Source organism: Suncus etruscus, chromosome 3 (genome assembly GCF_024139225.1).
Source record: "Suncus etruscus isolate mSunEtr1 chromosome 3, mSunEtr1.pri.cur, whole genome shotgun sequence".
NCBI classification, from domain to species: domain Eukaryota; kingdom Metazoa; phylum Chordata; class Mammalia; order Eulipotyphla; family Soricidae; genus Suncus; species Suncus etruscus.
The window spans coordinates 65,609,783-65,633,395 of record NC_064850.1 but is presented as its reverse complement, the minus strand read 5'-3'; the positions used below and the strand labels follow the sequence as shown (position 1 = coordinate 65,633,395).

Here is a 23,613-nt window from a genome sequence, read left to right as displayed (position 1 = left end):
AACCATTTGTGATGCTGGAGATCAAACCCAGGTTGGTCTTTTGCAAGGCTAGCAGAAGCCCTCTGCTAGGCTATGGTTCTTTTGCCAGTTCTTTCCCTTCGCTGCCCAGTGGGGTCCTGGAAACCCACATGTCTTCCAGTGCTCAGTCCAGCTGTGGGTGAACTCTGAGCTTTCCAGTAACCCACCTGTGATCTGCAGAGGTTTGGGAGCTGCCAACCAGGGACCTTGCAGCAAATGAGGGCCGAGCCTTTCAAGCAGCCCTTGCAGAGAGGGGTGTTAGGATTACTGCATCCCAGGGAAGCAATCTTGCATACCCTTATGCCATCAGGTGGATCCTCCATGGCCTCCAGCTTGCAGGACACATCTGGGAAGTACGTCTCCTCATGGCTGGCCGTGACCTGAATCTGGGCTTCATGAAGCTTAGTTTCTCTTCCTCTTCACACAGCCGCTGCTGCCCTCAGTTATTCTCAGCTTGAGGCACCCTGACTATTTGTTTGACCCACAGCCAACAGTGCTCAAGGCTTACTCCCAGCTCTACTCTTAGGGATCCCTCCTGTTGGAGGAATCATTAAGTGGTGCCAAGAAGGAACCCATAGCAGCTGTGTGCAAGACAGAGTCCTCCCGGCTGTGCTCTCTTTCTCTGAGCCTCGGCAACACTTTTATTCCAAGCATGGAGACCAGGGACCCTTTCCCACATAGATCTTCACTTCTGGAAGACTGCTGTTTCCTCATGTGTACCAGGGAGATGGGGGAAGTGGAGGGCAGGTAGGGAACATGGAACCACTAAGGCCCAGCACTGATGTGTACTGGACTCTGCAAGCCATCATTGAAAACCTCGAGCGGGGTGGGGCCTCCCGTCATCTCCATATCCACACCATGATGAAAAAGCGGGGTGCAGGAGTCAGTTTTGTGCAGGTTCACATTGTTTGGTCCTTCCATCAGAGGGCTGCCTGGCAGGCGTCCAGGAGGGAGAGGGTTAAATTCTTCATGAGGTTTGGAGCTAGGCTCCATGTGACCCCACCATTGACCCCCATCCCCTGGGTCAGGCGACTGTTGTGGGGGAGGGGAGCCGAGCATCTCTAATGGCCTCGTGGTGTGTGTGTGGGGGGGACCAGAGGAGGGAGGTGACACTCGTCTCTTCTTCTTGGGTCAGAGATGGACAAAGGGGGTGGGGGCTTTTCTCATTCCCACAGGAGTCTCCTGAGGGTCCCTAGTGTCCATAGGGGCCAGTCTGCCCTGCCTTAGGCCTCTGCAGACTTTTGATGTGGGGCCTGGGTCACCTTTACCGGGGCTGACACCAGAGAAAAGGGACCAGTCAAAACCCGGTGGGCTGGCCAAGGTGGGAAAAGGATGGTGGTGGGGGTTTAGGGAGGCCATGTATAGAGGGTCTGTACCCACAGTGCGTACCACAGGGAGCGCAGACCTCATGTGTGGGGTTTCCGGGAGGCCCTTGTCCTGGAGTCTCCCCCAAATATGGAGGACACCAGGAGAGGCCATGAGAGGGCCCAAGACTGTCTTGCCCCAGAGCAGAGGGCTGGCCCAAGCTAGACATTTGCAGAAGGGATTCCTAGGAAAGACCAAGAACCAAATCTCTTCCTCTATCCCATCTTCCTGTCCCCAGGTCCCTCTGCCTCCTGATAAGGAACCCTAAATCCACCTTGTCTCTGCGGGCAGGTGGGAGCCTTTCATTGTTCCTGAGGGAGGAAGAGAGGGCCAGGGGCCAGGACTGCTCGCTGGTGGGGCAGGTCTGGTACTGTCTGGCTCTGGTCTTTCTAGACACTTCAATTAGTGCCGTTAATTATGGCTTTGTGAGCTTGGGTCTCCCCAACGCCTGCAGACGGCCCGTCTGGGCGGCTGTGTTTATGTGCTCGCCTCTGCCCTTCTCCGGAAGATTGACGGCGGCGTAGAAATTATTGGCAGTTTCACGTTCTTCATTGCATGCGCGCTATCAGTGTCCAGTTCAGGGGTGGGCAGCTCATCCAAATATGTGCAATGCCCAGAACTTCACATTTTTCCAGCAAAATTCTGTCCTGGGAGAATATGGGTGATGGGTGACCCAATACACTCCTTCCCCAGCTCCCAGTAATCTCAAGGTAACCTCAAATCTCCTTCCTTTTTTTCCAGTGTTTTTATTTGGGGAGGAAGGGGTTGGGGGGGGGTTGGCCACACCTGGCGATGCTCAGGGGTTACCTCTGGCTCTGTGCTCAGGAATTCTTCTGGTGGTGCTGGGGGGACTCAATGGGATTCGGGGAATTGAATCCTGCTCACCCATATGCAAGGCAAGTGTCCTACTTGCTGTGTTTCTCAGCCCCATCCTTCCATTCTTGTTTACGAAGCAAACCATCCATGTACCTCCTGTCTAGCCTGAGGTCCTCCTCTCTGTACTGGCCTGGTTAACTTAGTGACTTTCCAAGACACCCTACACCTTGTGGTGCGTCCCATTTTCTCTCTCATGGCCGATTTAGCCCATCGGACTGACAGATTCCTGTGTGTGCCTCCAGTCCCTGCTCAGCCAGTGTCTGGTAGGCTGGGCAGGCAGACCAGACAAGTGCCCTCCCAAGGTTCTCCCACTGCATGGCTCTGGGGTACTTTGCAAGTATTTCTCCAAGACTGCTTTTAGGGGGTTGGGAAATATATTGCCTGCATCTGTGGGCTATTCTGTGTTTGATTTTTTTTTTTGGTGGTTTTTGGGTCACACCCGGCAGTGCTCAGGGGTTATTCCTGACTCCAGGCTCAGAAATTGCTCCTAGCAGGCATGGGGGACCATATGGGACTCCGGGATTTGAACTGATGACCTCCTGCATGAAAGGCAAACGCCTTACCTCCATGCTATCTCTCCGGCCCCCTGTGTTTGATTTTGGACAGATATTATTGTAGTGGCTGCACTTTACATTTCATTTATTTGGGGGTGGGCACCCAGCCATGCTCAGACCTTCTCCTGGCTCTGTGCTCTGGGATCACTTCTGGCAGGCTCTGGGGATCTGGGGATCAGATCTGAGTAGCCCTCATGTAGGACAAATACCTTCCTCACTGTACTATGGTTCCAGTCTGCCATTTTATATTTCTACTAGCAGTCACCCACATTCCATCCTTGCAAACACTTTTCTATTTCATGGTTGCTAATTTGCTAATATAATGGATGTGAAGAGGTAGTTTTTGAGGTCCCTTTGAGCTAGCACCCTGGCACTCATCTTTTTCTTTGGAGGGGGGAGGAACTACATATGACAGTGCTCAGGAGCTACTCCTATCTGTGGTCAGGGATCATTCTTCGTAGGACTTGGGGCACCATTTGGGGTACTGGGGATCAAACCCAGGTCTGCCATGTGCAATTTAAACTCCTGCCCCACTGTACCATCACTTGGATTCTGGCATCATCATTTTAAGACTCCAAGAAATGCTGCGAGAAGCAGGAGTTTGCATCCTTCATGGCTGCCTCATCCTCGACTTTTTTCCTCATAGGGCTGTTTTCTTGGTTTCCGGGCACCTTTTTTCTTCCTGCCATGACTCAGGTGAAGAGTGGTTATGACCCACTGTGGCCCAGTGACAATGAGGTGAGGAAAATTCTTAAGTGGTGTGAGCAGGGTGAGACCAGAAACCAAGAGAGGCGGATTGAGCCCTCAGAAGATGCCGTGGGTGGTGTGCTGGGTTGAGGCATCTTATCTCAGCCTTATGGGGTTTCGTGGTTGTTCTCAGCTCTTGCCTAGTCTTCTGGCCTGCTTTGCAGGAGGGAGCAGAACTGGGTTTTCTTCTAGTTCCAGTCTGTCCTTGTCATCTCTTGCAAGCCAAGAGTGTGAGCTGGAGCTAGAACCATGCTGGGCCCCCTTGAGCTTCTCATGGTGTGGGCTCCCGGCTTCGACTTTCTGTGGGTGACCAGTGGAAGGAAAGGGACACAAACAAGGCCAGTGTTTCATTACTGTGCTTGGACCTTTTAAAGTTTCCATGTAGTTTTCGTCCCTGAAACACAGGGCAGTGGAGGGAAAGGGAATTCCTGTTTAATGGCAGGCTTTGTCCCCGAGCTCTGGCTAAGAGCTCCGAGCCTCAACTTCACCGTCTGCAAAATGGACCCCCTCCCCCAGCTCAGACATCTACTGCACCCACAGGATAAATTTGTATTGGTAGAATGGAGTGACAGCTCTGCAGTGTCAGCTTACCAGACGGAGGGGCTTCAGCTGATCCGGGCCAGTGTGACAACCATTTGTGGCTGACATCTGCCAGCTCCTCTGATTGTCCCCGGAGACCCGTCTAATTGGTTAGTGCTCATCACTCAGTATTTATTTGCAATGTGCCCATGATTATTTTATTATTATTAGCATGGGGACTCCAGATGTCTGGGTCCCTCCCAGAGCCATACTTCATCCCACCCCCAGAGCTGACTTTTCTAGGCGTAAGACACCCTGCTTCTGTTTTTTTTTTTAATACATTACTTTATTTAAAGACTATACATTTGTTCCAAGACCATGCTTACTACCATTGTCCCTGGCTTCCCATCCATTCCTAAGTCTACCCCTTTGGCAGGCATGAAAGAACATAATTCCGATTGCTTGTTTACTTGGTAAGTGGTAATGGAATAATTAAAAAATTTGTAAAAAATTAATATATCTCACAACGAGGTCATTAAGTCATTGTCAGGAAGTTGGCTAAGAGATTTGTTGCTGGTTGATCTTCTGTTATTTGTTTTGTTTCTGAGCATGAAGTGGCTTTGAATCCATGTTAATGTCTGAATTGGTGTGTTCTTACTGGAGTCTTGGTTGGTTTGGCGTCTCTGCAGAGCTCTGTGGTTGAGTAGTGAAACTGGGCAATGGTGAAACAGTGGTTGTCCACCGTGCTTCTGTTTTATGTTTTGTTTTTTTGGGTTACACCTGGTGTTGCTCCTGGCTCTGCGCACAGAAATTGTTTCTGTCAGGCATGGGGGACCATATGGGATGCGGGATTTGAACCATTGTCCATCCTGGATCAGTTGCATGCAAGACAAATGCCCTACTGCTGTGCTATCTCTCTGGTACCTCCTTCTGTTTGTTTGTTTTTTGAAGGGTATTGATCATTAAAGTGAGGGTCTCAGGAAGACTGGGGTGATCGCTCAAAGCATCATTCATTTGAAGAGCATTTTAGACAGAATCGAAAATAGTGATATTATTCTCCTATCCTGGCTTCCAGTCACTTTGGGGGAAAGAACCCAAGTGACCACCCGGTCACCTGCTCTGAGCCATTAGGAAAGGAGACTGTGAAACAAAGCTGAGACTCTGTCTTGTGCTGGTGGCTGCTGATGGGCAGATAATGAAGAGGAAACTTTGCAGCCAAGGGTGAGACACTGGGAGCAGGAAGGAACACTCATTGGGGTTCCAGTGAACAAGTTGGTCTAGGGGGTGCTGGTGGTCACTAGCTTCAGGGTCACCTGCAGGAGATGAAAGGGTGGGAGGGCTAGACTTGAAAGGGTATAAAGGGGAGCCAAGGGTTATCCCACTACACAGTGGCTGCTCCAGCTGTAGCAAGGCACTGCAGGCCCTTAAGGAGACCCAGAGCTTCACATGGGCATTCTGTCACATACCCAGGGGAGAGCTGCTGCCGTGTCTGCTGATCACTTTGGTCGTGCTGTCAGCTCTCTGGGGTATGGTCCCCCACCTGAAGCTGACCCATTTTCCTGGTTCTGCAGCATGTGGCTGAGGCAGGAAGAGGAAGAGGATCTGGGGGAGGAAGCAGAGGTCTTTCCTGAGGCCAGGAGGGGGGTCCCTCCAGAAAGAGTGTGGACTTCCCATTATGAGAAGCGGCCTGTTGTCCCTGCATGTGTGGAGATGATATTTGAAATGCCTTTTGTTCGTTTGTTTGTTTGTTTGGTTGGTTTTGGGTCCCACCCGGCAGCGTTCAGGACTTATTTCTGGCTCTGCATCAGGAGATCAGGGGATAATATGGGGTGCTGGGTATTGAACCTGTGTCTGTTGCATTCAAGGCAAATACCCTACCTGGTGTACTATCTCTCTGGCCTTCAAAATGCCTTTGAGAGGAGACTTAGAAACATCCAAGGGGGGGGTCCGGAGAGATAGCACAGCTGCGTTTGCCTTGCAAGCAGCCGATCCAGGACCAAAGGTGGTTGGTTCGAATCCCGGTGTCTCATATGGTCCCCCGTGCCTGCCAGGAGCTATTTCTGAGCAGACAGCCAGGAGTAACCCCTGAGCACCGCTGGGTGTGGCCCCCCAAAAAAAAACAAAAAAAAAAAAAAGAAAAGAAACATCCAAGGGGTGGGGCTCATCACTCTGGCAGCCAGATCTCTGGAAGGCCATTTATTCATTCATTCATTCGATCGTTTGTTCATTCAGTTATTCATTCTACCTCTCCAACAATACTAAACTTCCATCTGCCAGGCGGTGTTGTACTGAGTATCTAACACAATAGCTTCAATTCTCCCTTGCTGGAGGGAGTAGGTATTGGTAGGCTCTTTTAGAGGCAGACCTAGGTGTCAGGAAGTGAAGACCCCAGCACTCACTGGGCCCTTGGTCCGAGCTGGGCAGAACTGGTGACTCCCTGGCCTCACCCGCCATCTCTGGGGTCTGGCACTAAAAAACCCACCACAGTTGTCAGCATGGCTGTGCGCCAGGCCCTCGCTTCTGCCTCTTTTGTCTCATTCGCTCCTCGGCTCCTCTCATTCCATGCAGCGGTGAAGGAGAACATCGGCCTGAAGAGGTAAGTTGGCTCGAGTATATGGCGAGAAAGAGACCATGGGGGTGGAAATAGTGTCGTCTTTAGACTGCTTGGCCCCCACCACACACCATGGCAGCTTAGATGTGAGTATGCCCCAGCTAGCTGGGCCCCACCCTAGGGGGAGAAGGGTCAGCCTTGGCTGCTCTAGGTCCTTTACACCTGTCCTACTCCCTCGAGGTCTCCTTTCTGCGGTTGTCAGGGGGTGGTAGTGTCTGCAGGGGTTAATAGCACTCTCAGCACTGGAGGAAATGAAGGAGCTCGTGAGCTGTCAGGGCTCTGTGTCATCGCACACGGCTCCAGATAAGCAGCAGCAAGCGCCAGCCACTGGGGTGTCCTTGGTAAAGCTGGTTCCTGTTGGCATTGTGGGACGTGAGACCTGACTCTTCGTGGGTACGGACTAGAGGGGCAAGTCTAGGTTGGCCGCGGACCCCCACACTCACCCGGCAGCGAGATTGTGCGGGACCAGGAGGAGACAAGGTTGGCCCAAACACCCTTTGGGTGGGTGTCTTGCGTCTTTGCACACAGGAGCAGGAGAGGCATCTCTTGAGACTGATGGGCTGATCAGTGATTGTACATTTTTCTATTTCAAACATCATACTCAAGCCTCTATAGTTCTACAAGGGAGTCATTCATGTGTATATGTATTTTTAACTTAGTTTTGTGGTGACCATACACAGTAGTACTCAGGGATTACTCCTTGCTCTGCCTCTGTGCTCATAGATCACTCCTAGAAGTGCCCAGGGACCAACTGGATTTGCACACACCTCAACTTTCTTAATCCTACTCTATTTGTTCTGTTGTAGACAGGGAGAGAAGGGTATTCCTTGTGGGGTAAGCGAGATGGAAAGTACAGCAGGTAAGGTGCCTGCCTTGCAAAGGTCGACCTGAGTTCTATTTCCGGCCATACCATATGGTCTCTTGAGCTCCACCAGGAGTAATTCCTGAACACAGAGTGAGGAGTAAACCCTAAGCATCTCTGGGTGTGGATTCCCCAACGCAAAAGGAGAAAAGGAAATGTCCGGTGGACATTTAGCTCTGTGGGTCTGGTTAACCTGGCTTCTGGCCAGATCTCCAGATCTGGAGATCACAAAGGGCCATTTTTGTTTGTTTGTTTTTGTTTTAGGGCCATACTTAGCAGTGCTTAGAACTTATACCTGGCTCTGCACTCAAGGATCACTACTGGTGGGCTGGGTGTGCTAGGGATCTAATCTGGGTTGACTACGTGCAAGGCAAGCACCCTACCTCTATCCTACTGTTCAACCCTGCCGGGCACACCCACCCTTCACCTCTGAACACACCTGCTTGGGTGAGCAAGTGACCTACCTGGCCTGGAGGTGGGGACACAGATGGTTCTTGCTGCCCTGTTCTTCCTCTGGCCTTTGTGCCCCTCACCAGTTCCCGGGGTACACACTGGTACCTTCACTTCACACAGGACAAAACAAGCTTGGAAGAGGCAGGGGGGGTGTCTCCACCCCCTTCTCACATCTGCCTCAATTTCTCTCTACTGGTTCTTTCCAACTCAAGTTGGAAACAACTGGAAACCTGTCTGTGGCAGAGAAGGGGAGGAACTCTCTCCAACCCTCTCCCTCCCGCCCCACTCTCTTTTTCTTCCCTTCTGTCCCTCTCCTTGACCTGCTCCTATTATCTGGGCTGCTGGGAGAGAGCCAGGGCCTCAGCAGCCTATGAGAGAAGTGAATTTGGGCATCATGATGCCTGGTTTCCCTGGCCCTGGCACAGGATAAAGGGCTGAGCAGTGAGCCCTATCCTCCTGGAGCTGCTGATGGCTTTGGGGGCACTTTTTGGCTCTCCCCACAGAGAGCTACAGACAGAGCAGTCAGGCCTGGTCCCAATAACCTTTCTGCAGGATGTTAGGGTGGTACTGCAGTTGCATACAGGGGCCTTGGCTGCCTCATACAACCTGGAGGAGGCACTCGGGGACTGGGCTGTGTCGCTTTGGCCCTTCCTGGTCTGGCCAGACCAGACTGGGCCCTGCCCTGGATGTGACCCCCATCATTACTTCCCAAGCATGGTGACTGGAGAAGGTGAGGGGCCTTTCAGGAAAGCTGTGTCCCCAGACCACTGTGCAGCCAGCCCAGCTCTGAGTAAACAGCAGCGATAGGATCAGGTGTAGCCAGGAAGGGTGGCAGGGTGCGGCCTGGGAGAAGAATGGCAGGATGTGGCACAGGGGCACCATTCTGGGCACCCACGCCTTGGGCCATTGTTTAAGGCTGCCCGAGGCTTGCCACTTTCCCGGGGCTCTGGGAGGAAGTGACATTCCCTGGGGCGCGCGCTCCGCCCCACCCCTGCCACTCAGATCTCCCCTGGCACTGTTCACACAGGGTGTGGGAGCCATGGGTAGGCTGGGGGGTGCCTGGCAGGGAGGCAGGGCATGGCCCCCCCCAAGGGTCTGTCCATCTGCCCAGGCTGTCTTCCTGTGTCCCTGGGTCTGAGTCACCGTTGCCCTGGAGACCGGACACTATCTATCTTTATCTGCATCTAGATACTCCAGTGGGTGCTTTCTGGGGGGCAGGGTTGAGGGTGGAAACTGCTTTGATCCCTTGATCCCAGCCCAACTGGTCGCTGTGGGCACAGGTCTGATGGGACAGGCAGTTTGTCTAGCTGTATCGTGAGTGGGTGAGGGCTGGGCGTGGGGGAGAGGGTGGGCTTTGGGAGGAGGGTGATGGCCTGACCCCCTCTACTTGAGAGCCAAAGCCAGGCATAGGCATAGCCTTACCCTCATCCAGGCTCTGGTGAGCAGGCCAGGAGGGGTGCAGAGGGATTCCAAGCAGGTGGGCAGTCCCAGTGGCTCTGGTCCCAGGTGCAAAATTGCCCCAGTGAGTCCGGGGAGTAGGAGTGAGGGCTCCTGATCAAGCAAGAGTGAAGGTTGAATTCAGGCTCCTGGGATTTGTGGCTTTTGAGCACTGGGCCCCCAGTCACTCACCTCCATCTCATCTCCTATGCATGCAGGGCAGGAAGCTTCCAGGGTCCAAAGCTCTGGAGAGCCTATATGGGGGGCATGTTAGGGAGGCAGTGCATCTGGGAAAAGCTCCCCTGTACCCTATAAGGCAGTGGTCTTCTCTGTCCCTGGAGCACTCATAACACTCAGGAGTGTGGGGCAGAGCCGCAAGTGGTCAGCAGCAGGACTTTTCCAAGTTAACCAGGCTTGCCTAACTTCACTGCTTCTCCCCAGCACCCCTCCTGGCCCTGTGCCCACACGGAGTGTCTGAGTTCCAGCTCTGTGCTGAACTCTGCAGTGCTGTGCAGAGGCGGGGCTTTCCTGCATGCCCAAGAGAGGCCGAGGGTGTTGGGTCTCCTGAGCCTGTAAGGAGCCCACCATGCAAAAACCTCAAACCCAGTCACAGTGAGTGCCCTGAAGGCCTGTCTGCAGACCCGCAGTGTTCTCGGGAAGCTCAGCTCTTTTCTCTGGGTTTCCTTATTCTCATTTTACTGACATTCAGAGACCCTAAGTTCCTTCCTCAGGACTGCACAGCAGCCTGTGGGGCAGATTTGGCCTTCATGCTTACCCAAGTCTGTGTGAATATAGAGCTTTTCCCTGCACCACGCAGCTCCAGACATATCCTGGGCTGTGGCAATAGGGAAGATGCTCAACCTTAGCTCCTATTCATAGACACCTGAGGCCCTGGATGTTGTGCCCATTCTCCCAGCCAGGAGATAGAGGCTCCAGTAAATTCACTTGCCTGATGTCACAGAGGTCAGCCAGAGCAGGTCAGATTATTGCGCCCCAGACCCCGTTCACATCTGTGCTCCCTCCTATTCCTCGTTTAAGAAGAGGCCGCACAGGTGACTCAGAGCCCTGGCCAGACAGTGATATAGGATCACCCTCATCTTCCCCCTCACCACTGTGCCGAGCTCTTGTTTGGCTCCCGGGGAGCAAAGACCTGGAGGGGCCAGTTCCAAGCCTGGTTCTGAGGTCCTTCGGCGAGGCTGTGCTTGTGACAGAGAAGGGCGCGCTCTTCTGAGCTCGGCTATGCCTGTGGAGCCTGTCTGCACAGGTGGGGAGGGAGGCCTGCCAGGCTGCTTCCCCGTCAACAGGTGGTTCCAGCCTCCGGAGAGCCGGTGCCAGGCCCGCAGGGAGCCAGCCAGTGGCTTGGGGCACCTGGTGGGCACTGCATCCAGGCGCTTAGACTTACACTCCTGTCCAGCTTGGCTGGGCCGTGCTGTCATTGTCTGTTACTAGGCACTGTGCCAAAGTCCAGGTTGGGCTCCAGGAGCTTCAGGAAGCAAGCCCCCCCCCCCCCCAAGTAAAGATAAGCCACAGTGCCACACTGGAGGTACTCTAGGAGGTGAAACGTGGGTGGCCAAGGGCATGGGAACTGAAAGCGGGCACGAGGATGTTTGGCGGGAGGGCGGAGCCATCTGCACACTTGCATTCTCCAGGGGCTCCGTTAAGAAGCGCAAATAGAAAAAGTGGAATGACTTTTCTTCGTGGTGCCTTTTATTTAACTCAGCACCCCAGGAACATGCCACCTAGAGGCCAGCGAGCCCAGCTGGTGGCTTTGTCTGCGGGAAGCATCACAAATGCCAAGCACTGCACACTTGGCGACTTGCTTGTAGTGTTGGGCTGTCACAGTCTTTGGACAGTCTGTCTGTCTCTCCTCTCCTCCTCTCTCTCCTCTCTTTTCTCTCTCCTTTCTCCACCCCCTCTCCCTCTGTCTCCCCTTCCCTTTTGCTAAGGCATGGTCAGCTGTTCATGGGACCGCCCAGCTCTGAGGTCTTGGGGGGCAGTGCACCCAGCTGGGAGGTGGGACATGGAGAACTGCTGGATGGAGGGGACAGTCCGGGCTCAGGACCCAGTCGGTGGTGCCATTGGCTTCCTCCCACTCCGGAGCAGCCGGGAGCAGTGGCTGTGGGCCGCTGAGCTGGGGCGGGAGGACGGAGCACACAGGCCGCATTGTCCCGTCACACTTCCTTTGGCTTTATTGCCTTTGTCCAGCACCCTATTGTCTGCCTCCTTTTGTCCCCTCTCAGCGTTGCTGCCTTTTCTTTTCCAGCCAGCCTGGTTGTTTTCATTTCTTTTGTCTGAAGTTCCTGAGAGGAAGGTTTTATTTTCAGCGGTTTGATTAATTCACAGCTTGAGCCCGGGGTTTGTTTGTTATGTAATTGCTGCCCTCAGCTCCAGGATAATACCCGAGCCCGGCGCCCCTCCCCCGGCCTGCTCGTCCTGGCTCGGCGCCGATCCCCCTGCCCGGATGGGCTGCGCCCGGCTTCCTGGATGCTCTCCCGGCCCCTGGCCCTGGGCCCCGGGAGGTCACCCCGCACCCAAGCAGCTCAGTCCCTTTGGCCTGCCAACACGAGCTTTTCTCCCCATGGCCATTCCGATGTGTCCAGGCTGGGCTCCAGGGCATCCCAGCCCGGCCATCCTGGTCTCTGGTGGGAGCTTCAGGGTCCTGTCAGTCTTGTCATACCCACAGCTGCACCTGCCCTTAGACTCCAGGGCCTCTCTCTGTTGTGATTTTTTAAAAATTTGCTTTTGTTTTTATTTGCTTTTTAGTAGCACAACCCCCGAACTTTATGCAAAGTAGGATTCTTTCCAATTTGTTTATGTTTTTATTCTGGGGCCACACCCAGGGGTGCTTAGGGCTCTGGGACCATTTGGGATACCAGGGTTAGAACCTAGGAAGGCCTTTAGTGGGGGGGAGCTCCCTCCCCCCAGTATTATCTATAAGACCCTAGTGTTACTGTTTTCAAGTCTACTTAATGGTGTATCACTAAGAGTTGCTGAAAAGCTCCCTGGGCCCATCCCGGGTTCCTGTTCTCTGCAGACCAGGCAGGTGAGCAGCGGCCCTGACCACACATGGGCACTCCCGGAATTCTACATAGGCCCATGGCACAGGTGAGGAAACTGAGCTGAGGGCCAGAAGGAGTTGGCCTGGGGAGAAAAGGCAGGACCCATGAGGGCAGAGCTGCCGCCGGTCCCCTCATCCTTGACTTGCCCAAGATCCCAGCTTCCTGCTGCTCCTCACTCTTCCAGACTCACTGGTGGACATGTGGCCAGTAGGGGGCAGTGAAGAGAGTGCAAGGCTCAGGCTCAGCTGCCCTTAGGGTTGGCTGTGCCCTGCAGGGCTAGGCTCAGTCCCGCCAGACATTTTTTGGAAACCACTCTCTGCTTGTCATTTGTTTTCCTGCTTCTGGCCCTTGTATAATTAATAGAGAAAACATCACTCATCTGTCCCTCATCTCAGACAAATGGAATAACGGGATTAGTTGGTACTTGGTTTTCCTTTTGGAAGGGGATGGGCACTTGTGGGGAGTGTTGAGGCCAAACTGGATTCCACTAGAAACGCATCTGCTGAGAGTCCCAACCACGTGGTCTGCCTTGATGCTAAATGCTGCTGGTGACAAGTGCACGTAGAGACAGGAATGTGGAATGTGGATGCACACAGTGTAAGGGTAGCCCTAGGTTTTTGGGCCCACGAGCAGCCAGTGAGCCTCCCTGCTCTGCTGTGGTGGGTGCATCAGATCCCAGTTCCAGTGAGTGTCCATGGCTGGTGGTTCCATCCTCTCCCATCCCTTGTGTTTGTGGCTGGGTTGCAGGTGGCTTTAGCAGGGTGGCTCCCCCTCACCGGACACAACGTGTCCAGTTGTATTTGTTTCTTCGAACATGAGTGGTCTTGGTCACACTCTCCAGCTGCAATGTTTGCACACATGCTCACCAGAGGCTACCACTCTGCTTGGTGCTTCAGTGACCAAATCCCTTCTTGTAGCCCAAGAAGTCCAGGGCCACAGAGCAACTGAGACCGTATCAGCATGTGGGTCTGGGCAGTCCTGGGGGTCAAATTTGGGGTTTCTTCAGCCACTGAGCTACTCTTCGGGCTCTAGATTGTGTGTGTGTGTGTGTGTGTGTGTGTGTGTGTGTAATTGTTGGTTTGGGGCTATACCAGGCAGTGCTCAGGGCTTGTGTGTGTGTGTGTGTGTGTGTGTGTGTGTGTGTGTGTAATTGTTGGTTTGGGGCTATACCAGGCAGTGCTCAGGGCTTGTGTGTGTGTGTGTGTGTGTGTGTGTGTGTGTGTGTGTGTGTAATTGTTGGTTTGGGGCTATACCAGGCAGTGCTCAGGACTTAACTCCTGGCTCTATGCTAAGGGATCACTCCCGGTGGTGTTCAGAAGACAACATTCAATGCTAGGATCAAACCTGTTTCAGCCATTTGCAAAACAAGGGCCTCCTCCCCCTATAGTATTCTCTAGCATAATTGTTGCTATTGTTGTTGTTATAAGCCAACTGTACTCGGGCTTCTGGCTCTGTGCTCAGGGATCACTCCTTGATGGGCTCGAGGAAGCATATGGGGTTCTGGAGATTGAACCCAGGTTGATGATATACAAAGCTAGTTCCCTCTTCGCCACGCTGTCTCTCTGGCCCCCAGCCTTTCCTTTAAAAGAGGATGAGGGACATCCCACTGTCTGTGCGTTTGTAGGAAGTGGGTATGTAGGGGGCGTTACCTCTGGGCTCGGCCTGGAGCTCACCACTCACTCTGTTTCTCCTACAGGATGTCCATGAGGAGCCCTGGCTCTGCCCAGCTGGCCCTGGACGGTGCTGGCACCATGGTGAACTGTACTGTCAAGCCAGAGGGGAAAAAGGATGCCTGTCCCGAGACATCTCCAGGCCCAGCCACAGCTGCTGCTGCTGCCACATCAGAAGCCCAGCCAGGAGACTCTGCCCAGGTGGCCCTGGAGGGCTCTGACCCTCAGGCTGCAGCCCAGGTGCTCAACCCTTTTCTGGGGCTCCTTGGTGCAAGTCCTCCTTTGGCCCTCACCTCCAACCCTGTGCTTGGGCAGGTGGAAACCATCCCCCAGGAATACCCTCCTCCCATTCTTTATCCCCACCCCCCAGGACAGGTGCAGAGGCACGGGCTCCTCAATCTCTGCCAGGCTTGGCCCAAAGCTACTTTCCCAGAGGTTGCCAGTCTTCTCCATCCAGACTAAAACTCCCTCCTGGAACAGGAGCTGAGCTCTGTGAGCAGGAAGGACTCTGTGAAGGCAGAGATGGCTTCAAATACCAGATCCAGAGTGAGGAGCTCTAGGCTGAGTCCCATCTGGAGGAGTTTGGAAGGGGGAGTAATGAAGAAGGTCTTCTTGGAGGAGCTGGGACCTCAAGCTGGATCCTAGAGGCTGGAGAGGAACTTTTTGTTTTGTTTTGGGTGACACCCAACAATGTCCAGGGCCTACTCCTGATCTGCATTCAGGGATCACTCCTGGTGGTCAGTTAATTATGTAGAACACTGGGTATCTAACTCAGGTCTGCTGTATGCAAGGCAAGCACCCTCCCTGCTGGACCTATTCTCTCTAGCCCAAGGATGGAGGGGTTCCCTGAGAGGAGGCAGTGATAGTGTCTTCAGAGCATTGGTGGAGTGCCTGCATTATGCCTCCTGACATTAAGTAATGACCATTCCTAGTCCTAGTGACAGCAACAGTCCTGACAGGAGTATTAGGATAACTCAGAGGATTCCTCCTATGCATCCACAGCCTATACTTAAAGTTGCCTCTTATCTTTAGACCTTTTATTTTATTTTATTTATTTTTATTTTTATTTTCCTTTTGGGAGGGTTGGGCCACACTTGGTGAGGTTCAGGGGCTACTCCTGGCTGTGCGCTCAGAAATCATCCCTGGCCTTACAGCTAGCGCCAACTCTCCAGCCCCTATTTTATTTTATTTATTTTGGGGGAGGGTTTGGGCCACACCCGGTGACACTCAGGGAATACTCCTGACTATGCGCTCAGAAATTGCTCCTGGGCCCGGAGAGATAGCACCGCGGCATTTGCCTTGCAAGTAGCCGACCCAGGACCTAAGGTTGTTGGTTCGAATCCCGGTGTCCCATATGGTCCCCCGTGCCTGCCAGGAGCTATTTCTGAGCAGACAGCCAGGAGTAACCCCTGAGCAACGCCGGGTGTGGCCCAAAAACCAAAAAAAAAAAAAATTGCTCCTGGTTTAGGGAATCATATGGGGTGCCGGGGGGGGGGGGGGGGGCTGTCCTAGGTTAGCGTATGCAAGGCAGATGCCCTACTGCTTGTGCCACCGCTCTGGCCCATTATTTTGTTTTATTAACCCTTTCCTCCTCAATATTTTTCTTGTTTTGGGGTAACAACCGGCAGTGCTCAGGGGTTACTCCTGATTCTGTGCCCAGGAATCACTCCTGATGAGTTCCGGGGACCATATGGGATGCTGGGGATTGAACCTGCATTAGGCAAATGCCCTACCCATTGTACTATTACTTCACACACACCCCATTTGTTTTGTTTTGGGGCCACACTTGGTTGGTCATAGGGCCTGCTTTCAGCTCTGTGCAAGGTGACCATGCAGTGCCAGAAATTAACTGAGACATCCCACATGGAAAACATGTGCTCTGCCCTTTTGGCCCTTCCCAGCCCTTATTCTTTTCATTTTGTCAAGCAAAGCCATAGCTGAGGGAGGAGGCCTTTGCCAGGGCTGAATGGACCCGGGATCCCCTCTGGTCTCACATCTCTGGGCACTCAGCCTGCCCCTTACCCCTCCTCTGGGGCTGACAGTGACATTGACTGTGTCTGGCAGGATTGCAGCTCCCCAGAGAACAACGGGTCTCCAGAACCCAAGAGACCAGGAAGGTCTGACGTGGCTTCCGGAAGCCAGGACAAGTTGGACTTCAACCGGAATTTGAAAGAAGGTCAGCTAGATCAGTTAGGTGTTGAGCGGGTGCCGGGAGGGAGGCCGGGGAGCCACCCTCATACCCTCTCTCTGATTAGTGGTACCAGCCATTGAGAAGCTGCTGTCCAGTGACTGGAAGGAGAGGTTTCTGGGAAGGAGTGCTATGGAGACCAAAGACATCAAAGGTGAACCTGTGGGCCGCTGCCCTTGGCCCCGAACTCCCTTTCCATTTCCCAGCCCATGTGGAGCCCACAGGTTCCCAGAGCTCTGAGACCTCCCTGTTTCACTGGTTCCCCCATGGCTCCAAGCCCTGCTTCATGCCTCTCCTAGGCTGAGCATCAGCTCTGATGTTCCAGTGCAGTAAAGGCTGCTGGGAGTCCAGTGTATATGTGCAGGTGTGGGCCCTCCTGGAAACCCTTGCATCTTAGGCCTGATCTGACTCTAGGCAAATCCTCCATGTTCTCCACTGAACTGAACAGTAGTGGCTTGCAGGGTCAGTCATTTGGGGTCTTCATGGGGCATTTCCCCAGTGAGCTCAGCTCATACAAGAGCATCTCAGAATAGTATCGAGACCGAAGTTCTGCTCGAGTCTTTGTCTGTTGGGGCTGCCTTCTGGAGCGGCCTGGCTCCTCACAGGAGGGTGACAGGAAGCATTTATTGGTCAGAGATCATGTGCCAGAGCTTCCTGTGAAGGCACTAGGCCTGTGCCTAAGTGAGACCAGAGAGATGGGGTAGTGGGCAGGGCACTTGCCTCACACCCAGCTGGCCCAAATTTAATCCCTGGTATCCCATATGATCCTTGAGCAGAGCCAGAGTAAACCCTGAGCACCGCAGGGTGTGGCTCAGCAAAGAAATGGAAGAAAAAGGAAAGGCAAGTGTTGGGACACAGGTCACTCTTGCAACTCCAGGAAGAGAGAGATGCCACTGAAATGCCACCCCCCACTCCCAGCTGACATGGCCATGGTAATGACTGCCTGATGCCCTCAAGAAGGGCCCCTCTGGGAGACCTGGAAAGACCCCTCTCTGGTCAGTCTCCATAGTCTGGCAACTCAGCACAAGACAGGCCTGGAACATGGCAGTTGCTTGCTTGCCCATCAGATGAGTAGATAGATGGACTGAGGGGTCACAGCATGACCATGAATATATTGCTGTGGAACAGGGACTCAGGAGAGCCTGGCAGAGAAGGAGCTGCAGCTTCTGGTCATGATTCACCAGCTGTCCACCCTGCGGGACCAGCTTCTAGCTGCCCACTCAGAGCAGAAGAACATGGCGGCCATGTTGTTTGAGAAGCAGCAACAGCAGATGGAGCTGGCCCGGCAGCAGCAGGAGCAGGTGGGCCTGAGGGGAGGAACACTGTGGGCAGGAGCACGGGGTCAGGTCTTGTGGGTTTGCTAGGCAGGGGCCAATGATGGGCAGGTCCTATGGATGGCCTGGCTGGGGGCTGTTTGGGGCAGGTCCCGTGGAGTGGTCCATCAGGAGCTGCAGGAAAGGCTGGGAAGAGCATGCAGGATTATGAAGACACCCCAGCTGCCCTCAGTGCCTGGGTCGTCCTGAGCTGTCCTGAGCTGTCCCGAGCTTGAGGGAGACATGCTGCACTGTCAGCGCTGGCCCTATTGCCCCAACCACTGGTCTCACTTACCCGGCTTCTCCCCACCAGATCGCGAAGCAGCAGCAACAGCTCATTCAGCAGCAACATAAGATCAACCTCCTGCAGCAGCAGATCCAGGTACCCTGGCGCTGAGCTGGGCAGGGCAGGGGCTCAGGAGGGGGGAGAGGAGAGAAGGGAACATGGGAAGGTGGAGGGGAGCCCGGAATGGGACATCTTCCTCCTCAGTCAGGATCCATTGGTGCAATGGGGGTACACTGAGACTGCTGCTGTGTCCCCACACTCACCCCTTCACACAGTGTTTCTTTGCTCTCAGCAGGTCAACATGCCTTATGTCATGATCCCGGCCTTCCCCCCCAGCCACCAACCTCTGTCTGTCCCCGCCGAATCCCAGCTGGCCTTGCCCATTCAGCCCATCCCCTGTAAGCCAGGTGAGTGACAGGCAGGCACCTTTGGCTGGAGAAGAACCTCACCATAAAGGAGGATGCCCTAGGGTGGAGGAGGAAAAGGATGCCCTAGGGGGGAGGAGGAAGAGGCGACTTTCCTTCTGTCACCGGGCATTTGAAACCACAAGGGCCTTCCAGGTGTGAGCAGGTGTGGCCAGGTCAGCTCTGGTCTCCCCTACCCCACGTCCAAGCCTGGAGTGGACTAATGTGTGCTCCCCATGCACCCCTTCTTCCTGCTGTTGCCTCTCCCAGGGCTCAGCACTCGATGGCATTGGCAGCCACAACTGCAGATCCCAGGGATTCTGAGTTCAGAGTTTGAATCAGGTGTGAGGGTGGAAGGAAACATGGTGGGCAGCTGTTCAGATGCAGCTTCTAGGTGGAGAGCTCGCAGGTTTGCGTGGAGGTGTGTCCCATCGGCAGTGGGAGTGTCTGCACACAGCACGTGGTCAGAGCTTCTCAGGTGACTGAGTGATGGGGTGACAGAACTGACCTCTTGAAATGAACCAGGCAGGTTGCCATGAAGTCTGCAGGCTGTGGGCACTGTTCACACATCAGCCTGTAACTGCCACACCAGTCACTACAGGATGAGAGCCAGACCTGGGACTGGGACCTCTGCATCCTAGGGGATCCCAGAACAGAGTTGTGGAGGGAAGGATGGCAGGAGCCGTCTGGGAGACTGTTAGTAGGAGACTGGGGCTGGCTGGCCCATGGCCTTCCTGCAGTGAATTTGAGCGACACCCCATGTGTTTGCAAGTTTGGGGAGCTTCAGGGCTTTTGCTGGAGTCCTGACTCCTCAGCACAGTCCACACTGTATGGCCCGAACCCCTGCCAGTCACAGCACCCACATCTGGCCTCACACATCCCACTACTCCATAGTGCGTGCCAGTCAGGGAGAAGAAAGATCAGCTGAGGCAGGACCAGAGGATGGGGGTCTGTTTCTACACCTGTGGTGAGGGCCAGGGGCCCCATGGGGACTCACCTGTCCACCTTGAACACAAGAACCTTTGGACACGGTGTGACCTGGCTGGGAAATCACAGGTGCAGGGCAGGGGCAGCCCTGGAAGTGCCTCCCCCCTCACCACCATCTCTCTGCAGTGGAGTACCCGCTGCAGCTGTTGCACAGCCCGCCTGCGTCTGTCGTGAAGCGGCCCGGGGCTGTGGGTGCCCATCACTCCCTGCAGGTGATCACCGCATCTGACCCGCCTCTGTCCTTGTCTGTCACCGCCTCTTCTGTCCCTGTGTCCCGCCATCATTGCATCCCTTCTGTCACTATTTCCCTTCTGTCTCCACATTCCCTGTCATTTCCTGTTACCATGTCCCTTAGTCACCATGCTCCCTCTACCACTGTCCAATGTCACTGTGTCCCCTCTGTCACTGTGTTCCCTCTGTTGTGGTGTCCCTCCTATCACTGTGTCCTCTGTCACCATATCCCTTCTACCACCTCATCCTGTCATGTCCTGTTACCATGTTCCCCCTCACCATATCCCGTCACCATATTCCTTCTGCCATGTCCCCTGTCATTGTTCTCTGTCACTGTCTCTCCTGTCACTATCTCCCTCTGCCACCATATCACCTGTTATTACATCCCTCCCATGTCCCCTCTGCCACCACATCTCTTCTGTCACTGTATCCCTCTGTCACACTGGAGGGTCTCCCTGGGGGTGTCTCAGCTTCTGACCTCCCGGGTCTCCCTCAGGAGCCCCCCCAACCCCTGAACCTCACAGCCAAGCCCAAGGCCCCTGAACTGCCCAGCACTACCAGCTCTCCCAGCTTGAAGATGAGCAGCTGTGGGCCTCGCCCTCCCAGCCATGGGGCCCCCACGAGGGACCTGCAGTCCAGCCCCCCCAGCCTGCCTTTGGGTAAGCTCCTGTCTAGGGCCTGGTTCTCCCCTTCTTGGGGAACACGCAGTCCTCCCCTAAGGGTATTGGCTTAGCTGCCTGCCCCCCACAGGTTTTCTTGGCGAAGGGGATGCAGTGACCAAAGCTATCCAGGACGCCCGGCAGCTGCTGCACAGCCACAGTGGGGCTGTGGAAAACCCACCGAGCACCCCTTTCCGCAAGGTATGGCCCCACTCCCTGGCACACAGCAGGCACGGACAGCATGGGGTGGGGGAGGCGAATTCAGCTGTTACTGTCCCCTCCAGGACCTCATCAGTCTGGACACATCCCCAGCCAAGGAGCGACTGGAGGAGAGCTGTGGACACCCCCTGGAGGAGGCCATGCTGGGCTGTGACATGGACGGTGAGGCCCATCCTTTACCACTGTGCTCAGCCCTCAGGGTCCCAGCTGGACTAGGAGGTTCCAGGCATCTTCCTGCCTTCCTGTGGGTGGGCTTCACTACTCTAGTGGTGGTGGTGGGGGTTGCGTTCTGCCCCACTGGCTCCCAGCTGACCCTCCCTGTCTTCAGGCTCCCGCCACTTCCCTGAGTCCCGGAACAGCAGTCACATCAAGAGACCCATGAACGCCTTCATGGTGTGGGCCAAGGATGAGCGCAGGAAGATTCTGCAGGCCTTCCCCGACATGCACAACTCCAGCATCAGCAAGATTCTCGGTGAGAGCAGTGAGGGGAAGACCTGGGGCACAGAATGTGGGAGTCCATGTGGAACTTGAGGAGTTGAACTCAGTGCTGCTGTGAAACACGAGAACTTCGGGGAGACAGGACAGTGTGGGCACAGCCCCATCCTTTCTACTGGCCCCACGGCTGCCCTGTTTTCTTAAACTGCCCCACTGTCTGCCCAGATCCTGAGGCTAGTTCTGCAGGGCACAGGGGAGCTACTGGGCCAATAAGTGTATCAGGCCTTTGCGTTTCCTCCCAGGTTTGTCAGAAGGGCCACATGCACCTCCTCCTAAATCTGTGTCAATGTGGGGAGGTACCCCTAATTAATTCTTTATGCACAGCAGTTTGGGTCACGGGGAGGGGGCATTTGCCTTGTAAGTGACTGGCCTGGGTTTGATTCTCATTATCCTGTATGGCCCTCTGAGCACGCCAGGAGCAGTTCCTAAGTGCTGAGTTCAAGCCAAGCACCTCTGGGTATGTTCCCTCCAATAGAGTAGGTGGGGCATGGGGAGCTGGCAGGTGATGGGCTTCCCACTGACCTTGGTTGACTCATTACCTGCCTGTGTCATTTGGCCTCAGAGGAGCTCAGAACCTTGCATATCTGTCTGGGGAGAAACTTCCCTTGGGGACCTAGTAGGTGTTGGGGGTGGGGGTCAGCAGCAGAGACCAGCACTGACCACCTGCCTGGGACTGGGCCAGGCTCCCGCTGGAAGTCCATGAGCAACCAGGAGAAGCAGCCGTACTATGAGGAGCAGGCGCGACTGAGCAGGCAGCACCTGGAGAAGTACCCGGACTACAAGTACAAGCCGAGGCCCAAGCGCACCTGCATTGTGGAGGGCAAGCGACTGCGGGTGGGCGAGTACAAGGCCCTGATGAGAACCCGGCGCCAGGATGCACGCCAGAGCTACGCCACCCCGTGAGCTGGCCTGCAGGGTGGGCAGCCAAGAAGCGGGGTGCTGGGAGGTGCCCCAGGGGGTCCTCTGTAACCACTTCTCTTTCCTGCCCCACAGTTCACAAGCCGGCCAGGTGCCCATGAGTGCCTCGGAGGTCCTATACCCACGAGTGGCAGGTGTGCCCCTGGCTCAGCCCCTGGTGGAGCATTATGTGCCCCGGAGCCTGGACCCCAACATGCCCGTCATCGTCAACACCTGCAGCCTGCGGGAGGAGGGCGAGGCCGCTGAGGACAGGCACTCAGTGGCTGATGGCGAGATGTACCGGTACAGCGAGGACGAGGATTCTGAGGGCGAGGAGAAGAGTGACGGAGAGCTGGTGGTGCTCACAGACTGACCTGGCCTGGAGCGCAGGCGCCATACAGCTCTGCCCTTGTACAGACTCCAGGGGGGCGCTGAGGGGCCAGGCCTGGGCTCCCCAAGCGCTTTGCTTCCATTCAGCCCTGTGGGACCAGCCCTGCACCCACTGTCCTGGCCTACACTGGGATCCGTGTCCTTGCTGCAGGGGTCTCAGGGGACCCTCACTGTCTGTCCTGTGTGCGAGTTTGGTGTTTCTCTCTTCCTCCTCACACGAGGTATTTATTAAGCCCCTGTTCCAAGGCGGCGGGCTGTCGGGTGCCCATTTCTGCCCTTGGGGGCCTCTCTGTGCTTCTCTTTGCCCCACATGGCTACTACCTCTGTCAGTCTGAGTGTCTCAGGTTTGTGTCCTGTGCGTTCCTATCCTTGGCCTTACAGGCCACTGTCCTCTCGTTAGTGCATCCTTGCCCTGGGATGGCACTGGCGCTCTGGGTCTCCGGCAGCCCCTGCGTGGCAACCAGCCCCCTGCCTCCCCACCCCTGCTTCCCACAGAGCCATTTTTAGCTCCCAGCAGCCTAGGAAAGAGCTTGGCCTCCTGCGGCTGGATCCTGGGCCAGCTCCCAACCTGAGTGCGGGGTGAAGGCTGGTTTGTGAATGACTAGGCCTGGAGAGCAGGGCTCAGGACTGTAGGGTCCTCCCGTTCTTGGGAAAGAGTGGGGAGAAAGTCATGTCCCAGGGGTACCTGACTCCAAAAGTCCAGGTGGGAGGGGGAACCCCAAGTCCCTCAGGCAGATGTGGAGTCTCCTCTGCCTACCCCCTATCTTCCCCCCTCACCAAAGCCCGACTTCTCCAGGCTGTTTCTTTTTTTATGACTGTAAACATAGATAGTGCTTTATTTTGTTAATAAGAAGATAATGATGAGTAACTTAACCAGACATTTCTCCTGTTTACACTGGGGGAGTTTTGTTTTCTGTTGGCATAATAAAGAGACCGTTTCAGAATCCCTTGCAAGGGCTGGGAGGCTGGCCACCGGGAGAAAGCCTGGAATGAGCTGCCAGTCCTTCATCCTGCCCCCTGGTGGTGGCTCTGGAAAGCTCTGGCCGCCTGGCCTGGGAGGAGCAGGAAGGTAGGGTGACAGGCGCCACCCTGTGGGCACACTTGATGAGGCCCTGGACCTTTCTCATGTCCTTTGACAAGGCCAGGAGAACACTCGGGAACCTGACAACAGTCATCTGAAAACAAAGGGCCCTGTCCCATCTCACTAATGCACTGTAGCTTCTGGGAGAAGCAGCCCGTTTGAACTGTGAGTGAAAGCTATGGGCCCTCATCAGAAACAGCTCATTTGTCCCCAAGAAAGGCTCGTTTCTGAGGCCCCTGCTCACCCCTAGGGGCTAGTGAAGCCTTGGTCACTGGTTTCTCTGACTGACTGT

The 23,613-nt window shown here is 54.9% G+C and overlaps 1 protein-coding gene across 2 annotated transcripts in view; it reads left to right on the top strand.

Moving 5' to 3' along the window:
• Positions 1-23,184, top strand: part of SOX13 (SRY-box transcription factor 13) — a 38,212-nt gene extending 15,028 nt beyond the window's left edge. Inside the window, exons 2-14 of one of the 2 annotated variants that reach the window (XM_049770631.1) lie at positions 14,198-14,411; positions 16,236-16,347; positions 16,427-16,513; positions 17,488-17,660; positions 17,986-18,054; positions 18,254-18,365; positions 19,476-19,561; positions 20,077-20,239; positions 20,331-20,440; positions 20,524-20,620; positions 20,787-20,930; positions 21,636-21,852; positions 21,947-23,184. In XM_049770631.1, coding sequence (XP_049626588.1) covers positions 14,199-14,411; positions 16,236-16,347; positions 16,427-16,513; positions 17,488-17,660; positions 17,986-18,054; positions 18,254-18,365; positions 19,476-19,561; positions 20,077-20,239; positions 20,331-20,440; positions 20,524-20,620; positions 20,787-20,930; positions 21,636-21,852; positions 21,947-22,223 — 1,860 coding nt within the window. In that variant the 5' untranslated portion in view covers position 14,198 and the 3' untranslated portion in view covers positions 22,224-23,184. Of the gene's footprint in view, positions 1-14,197; positions 14,412-16,235; positions 16,348-16,426; positions 16,514-17,487; positions 17,661-17,985; positions 18,055-18,250; positions 18,366-19,475; positions 19,562-20,076; positions 20,240-20,330; positions 20,441-20,523; positions 20,621-20,786; positions 20,931-21,635; positions 21,853-21,946 lie in introns of both variants that reach the window. The other variant, XM_049770630.1, reaches the window with a different exon arrangement.
• Positions 23,185-23,613: the final 429 nt, after the last annotated feature.